We start from the raw sequence: 10365 nt of genomic DNA, 5'->3' as shown, positions 1-10365 counted from the left end.
GATTTTTTTTTTGGTCAGTTTTGGGCTTGAACTCAGGGCCTGAGCACTGTCCTTGCTCAAGGCCAGTGCTCTAACACTTGAACTACAACTCCACTTCCATCTTTTGGGTGGTTAATTGGAGATACGAGTCTCATGAATTTACTTCCCAGGCTGGCTTTCAACCATGATTCTTAGACCTCAGCCTTCTGAGTAGCTAGGATTATAGGCATAAAGCTATCAGTGCCAGTTTGTAAAAATATCTTCAAGAAGAAATACTGAACTGAAAACTAGGAGCCATACGCAGGTGGGGAAAGCCAGGGATGGACTGAGGTACCCACACCTTTTGCCCTTTGCAGAGTACCTGAAACCTTCTTGTCCTCATCTATACATAATACCATAGCTGAATCTTGAATTTGTGGGTTGACTGAAATGCCCCCAAACTAAGGTTGAAAAGTATTAAGTTGTCAGATTTTGTTTCCTTAAAGATGAAATTTTTAGGAGCTTTTTGTTTTCAAGAGGCATTAGTCTTATACATTTTAAAAGGTTTAACAGAAAATGCAGTTGTATTCCCTTTGAGACTTTTACATAAAACACAGTGCAGTCTTCTTTTACAGCTTGGGAGTGTCTCTGCATTCATCTATCTGCATTGTATGAGTGGCTTCAGGGTTCACGGTTATAATATGCATTCCTTACAGCCTTCAAATGGTATTGAATTCAGGATTTAGTTCACAAAGCTTTGGACTAATGCTTTCCTCAACAGGGCAACATTCTCTCACATCTAAGTTGAATGGATATTGTCTAAAGGAAACATGTAGCTAGGGCTACAGCTCAGTGCTTGCCTAAAAAGTGCAAGGCTCTGGGTTTGATCCTCAGTGTCATTTTATATATATATATATATATATATATATATATAATTAAGATTTGAGACACATGGTTGAGAACATGTCTGATTAAAAATAATAAAACAAATGCTTACTACAATAAAAGTGAAAAAAGTCTTGCTTCCATATGCTCAGTACACTGTATGCACTGTAGGTTTTCCTACAGTCCTATGATGTTTCTCATTCACCTTTAAATACATGTGCCCAAGGCAAGTTTGGAAAGTAACACATGAAGTCTGTGAGGTCAAGCTGTGCTGAGGTGCCTGAGGTAACACAAGGACGCATCTACATCCTTTTGTCATTAAGTAACCTCAGTCTTCCACTGCCAACACGCTTCTCCTTCAGTGAGTCCTTCTAATAACATTACCACCTTCAACAGCAAACTGTAAATACTACACAAATAACAAGACAGCAGCATTTTATCACAGTTTACAGGAGAAATGGATAAATTCATTTCTGCACTGAGCTATTTATAAAAGTCTGAATTAGAATGCTTAATTCTGTCACAATGTTATGTAATATATACACAGTGTATGTTCTTCTTGCTACCCCACCATCCAAACTCCAGTACCTTGAATGTCAACACCCTCCCCCAACTGCCGGCTCTGTGTTTTGGGGTATTACTTCATACTCCACTATGAGGTGGTCTCAGGAAAATAAAGAAAATCTGATTACTATCAGTGGTGAAACGGTTCTAGGACTTCTAGAAGACGTGCTCTTTTGGCCTGTCCTTGCCCTTGTTAGAGCATCTGAGGATGGAGCATGGAGTCACCACATTCTCTCTAGAACCTGGCATTCCAGGGAATTCTGTAAGGATTCCAAGGGCAAAGCAACCCTGTGAGGACTGGGGCCTCACGGATGTTGTGTGAGCTGTTTGACCTAGGCTGATTCAAGGCCAGGACTTCCTCTAACTATTGCAATTATATCAATAAAAAGTTTGTTGATTAAGTCACTTTAAATCAGGTTTCTGTCATGTACCTCTTAAATTCCTAATTAATAAAATATGTAAATACCCTTTCTTGCTTGAGAAAGCTTAATTTCAAGTAACAACCTCACAAATACTTTTAAATAAATATATAGATATGATCACCTAGTGACTTTATGATCTGAGCACTTTACCATATGATGCTATTCTTCAGTGAATGGTGGCACATGCCTGTAATTCTAGCACTCAGGAGGCTGAGATAGGAAGGTTGTGAGTTTGAAGCCAGCCCGGTCTATACAGAAAGACCTTATCTCAAAAGAAAAAAAAAAATGTTGCTACATATGTTAAGTAACCAATAGGCAAAATCACATAATTTTTAAATAAAATACTTTATAAAAATATTTCCTCAAATTAGGGTCTCAGGCTCCTTATATCCAGGAGGCAAATACTATTTTTTTGTTTTAGATTCATTTTTATTTTGACATTCAGATTTTTAATCCAATAAATGGCCCCATGGCATATTTTCATTGCATCCTTTTGTGTAGGCAAATACTTTTAAAATAAGTAAACCTTAGGGTTTGTCATTAAACTTTGAAGAAAAATACAAGTCTTTCTCCTAGGAACCACATTCTGTAATGTATATAAGCTAGAGATACAGTCATCATATAAATGATTCTGAAAGTTTTGTGCTAACATGAAAAGCAACTTATAGCTAGAAATAGGTAAGACTAAACTAGATTCACTGTTAGAATAAAAATTTTAAAATCATGTAAAAGAGACAGGAAGCTCAGGTGAAAACAATCCCACAGAAGTCCCAACTTGTATTTAGTGACAGTGATGGACCAAAATGTAAATGTGTAAGAAACAAAATAACAGTATGAATTCTGTTCAAACTAAGGCATTTGATTAACTAACTTTTCAACTTAAGTGCTCTGGTTACTAAAGAGACAGTTTCCATAATTCCAAATTATGCTTTCAAAAATGACTTGATGGACAAAGGCATTTTTATGCTCAACACAGAATATCTTTATTATAACCTTCAGAAAGTCTGTTCCTAGAGTTAACAAAAAAAAAAGTGCCCAGGCCAACCATCGCCTACTCCAAAAGCCCAATTCAGTTACCTTCCCGTAAAACATATGCAGAACAGTTGAATAAAAAGAGAAAACTGCAAATATTGTGTGGTTTGACTGGAGTCCATTTCATGATGATTTAAACGGCCTTCTAGTATCATTTCTGATGCTTTCCATAAGTTTCAGCAAATAAATTCACTTACTACCATTCCAAAGAGAAAGATTCATCTTAAATAAAAGTGCAGTATTAGCCCTTCTTTGTCAGTTGGCAACTTGAAATTTTTCCAGGAGTGATTATGAACACTTCTTGGCAGCTAACTATAGCTTTAACTCTGTCATGTAAAAATAAATATATCAGCTGCACATTGTTTCCTAATTGCATAATTGGATTCCTTAAAAACAAAACAACAACAACACAACAAACCCAGCCATTCACTACTCCACTGCATTTGGAAGCATGGTAGAAATTTTGGTTCATCATTCTTTTATCTGCAAAGAAAAAAAATATTTTCTGTAATTTAACCACACTTGCAAGAAAAGAACAAAAAGACTATGAGTAAAATACTTCTAGCAAGTAGAAATTTTCATACAACTTTGTCTTCCCTTCCCTAGCCAAGCAGTTTATAAGATTTTCTTCAATCTCTCTATTATTCTCCACAAGAAACTCCACTACAGAATGCTCTTTTATTAAAAAAAAAAATGCCTTGATAGATTAAACCTGATGCTGATGATAAGGCTGCTAAGCAGGTTTACTGAGGATAGGGCTGATCACTGTGCCAAGTGTTTTGGGTGGCCCTTCTCATTTCACAGCAATTCTAATTACCCATTTATAAATAAATAAGCCAAGGACCCCCTTTACAGATAATTCAATTGAAGAAGAAATACTTGTACTAGCTGCAAGTCAGTGCAGCAAGAACACAAACAGTTCAGCTCTGGTCCAACCTTCTCTCTCCCCCTGAATTCCATAAATATTTTATATAAATAATGATATTTAAACTTTTGGAAGGAATACTTAAGATTCTTCCATTAAATAAAATCAACACTCCCCAATTCATGTGATTCTTAGGATCTACACTTTCATATTGTGTGTGTGTGTGTGTGTGTGTGTGTGTGTGTACTAGTCCTGGGGCTTGAACTCAGGGCCTGGGCACTTACTGTCTGTGAGCATTTTTTGTTCAAGGCCTAGTACACTACTATTTAAGCCACAGCTCCACTTCCAGCTTTTTGGTAGTTAACTGGAAATAAGTGTCTCACAAACTTTCCTGCCCAGCCTGGCTTCAAACCACTATCCTCAGATCTTAGCCTCCAGAGTAGTTAGAATTACAGGTTTGAGCCACTGGCACCTGACAGAACTATTCTACTATTCTTATAGACCTTATAGATTCTCATATATTTCCTATGTGATAAAATATCTTCTGATCAGTCTTTTAACTTGTTAATATTAATTTTAATTTCCTGTCCTAATAACATTCTTGTGCTTTCCTTTAGTTATATAGTATCAGCCATCATCCTTAAAAAATCATCATTCTTAAAAAGAGAGAATATAACTATAAAAAAAGACTCAGTCACTTCAAAATACCTCAGTGACGACACCAGCAGCAATTGTAGAACCGCTGTACCGCAGCATGAACCTCCCCAGCTCCTTGAAGTCTTTGTAAAGCTCAAGGGCTACTGGTCTTTGTGTTTGTAGCTCCACCAATGCATTCTGGCCTTTAGTCAATAACCTAGAAAGGGGGGAAAAGTACAAATACTGTCAAGCTGAATGATGTACTAACAATAACCTGAAAAGTGAATACTTTATCAATAAACGTTATCTTCTGAAAACTGAAAAATGCTGTTTTTTAAATATGAAAATATATGCCTTTTGAGTCCTTTTGACTTAAAAGAAATGCAGAGTAATTCATAAATTAAAAAATATTAGATACTTAATAAGTTTATATTCTAATCTTTCAAACACAAGTTCTACTGGAACCTGAAATGCTCAACACCCATCCTGATCAATATACTTTATTCCCTAAAGAAATCACAATGTTCAATTATCTAATAAAGGTAACTGCTGGGTAGCAGTGGCTCAGGCCTACAATCCTAGCTACTCAGGAGGCTGAAACCTAAAGGCTCAAGGTTCAAAACCTGGGTAAAAATGTCTGTGAGACTCCATATCCAACTAATCAGCAAAAATCCAGGCTGGAGGCATCATGTTTTAGGTGGTAGAGAGCTTGCCATGAGCGAGCAAGCTGAAGGAGCTTTCATCCCCTAAATCAAGGGAGGGGACAGAAGGGCAGGGGACAGGAGGGGTGGGGAGAGGTAGGGAGGAAAGGACAGGGAAGGGGAGGAGAGAGGAGAGGGAATGAAAATACTAATCCTTGAAGTACATTTTAAAAGAGGAAGATAAGGCCTGAGTCTTTTGCAGTAAACCCGTTTTGTTGTGGCACTGCTTTTGAGACAGGCTCTTACTCTCACCTCAGGCTGGCCTCCAACTTTCAATCCTCTTGCTTGTACCCCAACAAGTACTAGAAGTACAGGCATGTACCACCACGCCTAGCACAACTAAAATTCAAATTTTTTATTATTAATAAGTTTTTATTGTGAAAATACCGTACAGAGGGCTTACAATTACATGAGCAAGGTAATGAGTACATTTCTTATCAAGCATTGTTGCCTCCTCCTTTGTTTCCCCTTACCATCCTTGCCCCCCATCAAAGCTGTAAAGTTCCTTTTTCAACATAATGTCTTGTACATCTCATTGTTGCAATGGGTCCATCTGTATCCCTAAACAATTTGTTTTTTTCCCTTCCCCTCCCCAAATTATATCAACATCAAATACAGTGAAAACAGGGGTATTACCATGAGGGAGGGACATACAAAGCAACAAAGAAATCATCTTATAAATATGTTAGAAGCAATAGCAAGAGAGAAAAACCATTTGAGACCTTACCTTGGGGTTCATTTCGCCTAACATCATCTTATCTGACAGTTTCTGCTTGTCTCAGACATATACTAGTTATTGCAAATAAGGGAAACCATGGGACCTATGTTTCTTTGGGCCTGGCTAACTTCAATTAATATAATTTTTTCCAAGTCTTTCCATTTCCTAACAAATGGGGCAATGTCATTCTTTCCATTGTATATATATACCACATTTTCTTGATCCATTCATCTACTGAGGGGCATCTGGGTTGGTTCCATATCTTAGCTATGGTAAATAATGCTGCAATAAACATAGTTGTGCTGGTAGCTTTAGTATGGTCTTGTTAGTGATCGTTCAGGTAAATGCCCAAAAGTGGGATTGCTGGGTCATAGGGGAGCTCTATGTGGAGTTTGTTGAGGAACCACCATACTGCTTTCCAAAGTGGTTGAACAAGTTTACACTCCCACCAACAATGCAGTAGGTTCCCTTCTCTCCACATCCCCTCCAGCATCTGTTGTTATTAGAGTTCTTGATTATAGCCATTCTAACTGGGGTGAGGTGGTACCTCAGTGTTGTTTTAATTTGCATTTCTTTAATGATTAGGGAGGTTGAGCATTTCTTCATGTGTCTATTGGCCATCCTTTTGCCCTCTTCAGAGAATTTTGAAATTGTGTGTAGGAAGCTATCTTTATTGTTGTGGTTTTTTTGTTGTTTTGGTCAGTCGTGGGGCTTGAACTCTGGGCTTGGGAGCTGTCCCTGCACTCTTCAGCTCAATGCCAGCATTCTACTACTTGAGCCCCCACTTCCCGTTTTCTGATGGGTAACTGGAGATAAGAATCTCATGGACTCTCCTGCCAGGGTTAGCTTTGAACTTCGATCTTCTGATCTCAGCCTCCTGAGTAGCTAGGATTATAGCCACCGATGCCGGGCTCCTTATTGTTTTTGATTTGTGTTGATTTGTTATTTAACCCGAACCTTGTTTATGAGAAACACAGGCTCTGCCACTGAACTATAGACCCCGCCCAGTCTAAGAAATCTCTACATAAGTGCTCAGAATAGTCTAAATCAGAGAAATCTCTACATAAGTACTCAGATTTTATATATATATATATATATATATATATATATATATATATATATATACTTTTTTTTTTTTGGTCAGTCTTGGGGCCTGGGCACTGTCCCTCAGCTGTTCAGCTCAAGGCAAGTGCTCTACTGCTTAAGCCACAGTGCCACTTCCTGTTTTCTGGTGGTTTATTGGAGATGAGAGTTTCATGGACTTTCCTGCTCGGGCTGGCTTTGAACCATGATCCTCAGATCTCGGCCTCTTGAGTAGCTAGCATTACAGGTTTGAGCCACTGATGCCCAGCTATATATACTCTTATATATTATATTTCCTTATGGGAAATGAAGATTGATAGGCCAAGGCCAAACCACAAGTGGTTCCAAACAAAATCCCCATGCATGGGCTGCATTTTAATTTCATCTTGGTGTTCTCTAAAAAGAGAACATAAACTACCCTTTTTAAGATGAGTTCAGGGACAGACCAACTAAAACAAACAAGTTCTTCAAAAAATAAAATACATGAACATCTTCAAATATGGGCTTTAGATTATTTCAGTCCTATGTTTAGGAAGAGGATAATCAAATCTGTTCATGACTTATGCTTAATTTAATTTCTACAAAGTTCAATTCCATTCTGTGTACCACAGTCAGGTATACAGCGTACATGATCTGAAATGAAGGAAAAAGGTCAAGCAGTGTTGGTATGAAATAAGAGAAAAGGATAGGATACAGATAGATGATAGGAAAACCTATTGGAGAACATCTTCAACCCTAGGATCCTTGGGAGAGGATTTCCTAGCTGCTATAGACAGGGGGAAAATCAAGAGTAGACACAATGTAGCAACTCTAATAGAAAGTTTTCCTATTTTCTAGGTCAAACAACCTAGCTTTTGTATAAATTTTATATGAACCAAAGAAGTTAAAATCCTGCCTCTGCCACTTGTAAGGTTTTTACATCATGAGAGAGCCAATTCAAGAGAGCTGTTCATCTTAAGAGTTCTATTACTTACCTGAGAACATTATGGCAACCACGTATGCTAGAAACTTTCACAGACTCCTCCCAAAAAGAACCACCTTCAAAACAGAGGTAGAGCAGCTGCCCCTTCTAAGAAGCAGCACTGGGTTTTTAAGTGTGAAGCATCTCTTCTGTGCCTGCAGCTTGGTCCACTACCCAGCTAACCATGCTGGGCAGTGGCTTAGCAGGTGCACTTTGGTAGCATTCAAAGACAAAAAAAGGGGGTTTTGGGTGGGTTTCCCCACAGGGCTGAAGTTGAGGAAAACCCCACAGCAGAAGCAGCCAAGCCAAACTGAGATAGCCTTCAGCTTAATTGGACTAAGACACCTGTATTTTGTAAGATCTGTGACTAGCTTTTGTATTTTCTGGTTCCAATGCACTTAAGTTTCTCAGGAAGTTATTTCCTTCGAAAAGTCCCAGTATTGTCTCAGCAAAAGGAGAACTGTCCACACTCTGTCCTGGATACTAAATGATAATCAAAGAAGCCAAATGGTGATCATCAAAATGGTGATCAAAAAGGCTCTTGTGGACTAAAAACAAAAAAGAAAATACTTTGCAGGAGAGAAAAAGTAAGGCTAAAGAACATGTACATGACTGTGTTCCAAGCCAAGAGCATGAACTCATTAAGCTGGTTACAGGAAGTTAAGAAAGCCTAAAATTCAGATGTGAAACCAGAGGGAAGACATAATTCAAATTCATCTTATACAGCTAGTTTCTGAAATTTCTTTATTCTATATAGTATCATTATTTAGGGCTCGATAAATACACATATATACATCTACCTGAAACTTATAGCTAAACAGGGGCTTAAGTGTTCTATTTTTAGGTTTGTTTTAATTCAGCCATAAAAAATAATTTGTGGAACAAGTAAAAGCAGATTTCACTTACCTGAAAACCTATACATATGAGCTTATCTATAAGCAATTTGCTTACATTGTTACTGTTTACAATTTCTGCATTAACACACTCACTTAGGCTTTTTCTTCAAGACTTCACCCGTGCTTTTGCTTAAGACACTAATCAGTCGTTTAATAACAGCAGGTTCACTGACAGTCTGGTAGTGTAACAGCACCTAAAACAAATAATTGCAACACTGAATAATTGCTTAACATAGTAATGCCTGTCCCTACATGCACAGTGTAAACTTTAGCAAACTGCATAATCTTTCTGTCTTTTTCCTTTGAAACAGTGAGGATAACAACAGAATAATCAGGTACAGTGGCATGCAATCTCTCTGTACCTCAGTTTCATCAGCTAGACCACAGGAAGGCTTTAATTGCATTGTGCAAAGAATCAAACAGGTTGAGGAGATGCCTGGCATAGATGCTCAATACCTATGGAAGGTTCCATCCTAAAAAGAAGGCACGTCATATTCAACAGCAATTCATGTGCTTATTGTTGGGTAATGAACATAAACTATTTATAGAGAAAAGGAAGAAAAATAACATGTTAAATTCCCCTAAATACCAAGCAGTGTGATTCAATCTTGTTTGTATGGGTGTTTAGATAGGCACTGAAATCCATCAGACATGAGTTCAAATCACTATCATCATGGCAAGCACTAAGTTTTCTCCCTGCAAAATTCCCATCCTCAGGTTCCTTATACTGACATGAGGAAAATCAGAATATGTTATTTTAAGTAGTGCCTGGCACATGGAAAATGTTCAGTTAGTTAGATAACTTAATTTACATACCAGCTATCATTGTCCATTGTTTGACATACATGGAAAATATTTTAAAAGTTTTGCAATGTAATGTGGCCATACAGCTATCTGTCGGAGCTAAGTTAGCTAACAACTACTTATGTTTGACATATAAGGGAATGATACCAAAAAGATAACGTAATTTAATGTGGCCATGGCATTTTATCTCACTTAGATCAGCTGGAACTACAAATCTCAAGAGTTCTCCCTATTTCAGCTTACTAAAGGACTTGTAGAAATCACATAAAAGGTCTGTACAGATCCTAATCCATAGCAGAAGAATACAGGATGACTAGACTAACCTTATTTGAATAATAAACTTTAAGTGGACAAGCCAGGAACACCAGGAGTTCCTTTGTCATATCTGAGTTACAGTCCATACTCTAGCTACAGTGAAAAGACTCAATTCCCAGGAAGTAATAAAGCTATCAAATTTTAATTGGTTTGTAAACACCACTTTTACGCTGTTTTGTTATACAGACACAGACACTTCAGAGCTAGAATTTCCTATTCAAAATATAGTTTTCCTATTCAGAAAACAGAAATGCAGGTTTAGTGATATAATAACCCTTGCCTAGCATGACTGAAGGCTCTGAGTTTCATTTCCAACACTACAGACAAAAATCAATGAAAGAAAGCAGAAATACAAGAGAGATGGTAGATACATAATCCTAAAAACATTGGGAAGTCATTAAAAATCAAGTCACAAAGTAAAAAACAAGGTAAATTGGTAAATTTACTTCTTAAAAGTTTACTTTGTAAAAAACTAAGTCAAAGAAAATAAAGGTAAATTTGAAAATTAGGATTAGATTTCTCTGT

At 37.4% G+C, this 10365-nt stretch overlaps 1 protein-coding gene across 2 annotated transcripts in view; it reads right to left on the bottom strand.

Annotated features, from left to right (window-relative positions):
* Positions 1–2787: 2787 nt before the first annotated feature.
* Hbs1l (HBS1 like translational GTPase) overlaps positions 2788–10365 on the bottom strand; it is a 69895-nt gene continuing 62317 nt past the window's right edge. For both annotated transcript variants that reach the window (XM_070010706.1, XM_070010708.1), the window contains 3 exons: positions 8815–8915; positions 4435–4579; positions 2788–3344 (listed from right to left, as the gene is read on the bottom strand). In XM_070010706.1, coding sequence (XP_069866807.1) covers positions 3333–3344; positions 4435–4579; positions 8815–8915 — 258 coding nt within the window. In that variant the 3' untranslated portion in view covers positions 2788–3332. The remainder of the gene's footprint in view (positions 3345–4434; positions 4580–8814; positions 8916–10365) is intronic.

Source organism: Dipodomys merriami, unplaced genomic scaffold, assembly GCF_024711535.1.
Source record: "Dipodomys merriami isolate MVZ:Mamm:240054 unplaced genomic scaffold, mDipMer1.0.p SCAF_8, whole genome shotgun sequence".
Classification (NCBI taxonomy): Eukaryota; Metazoa; Chordata; class Mammalia; order Rodentia; family Heteromyidae; genus Dipodomys; species Dipodomys merriami.
Note: the sequence above shows the minus strand (reverse complement) of the source record. Positions and strands in the feature narration are given on the sequence as shown.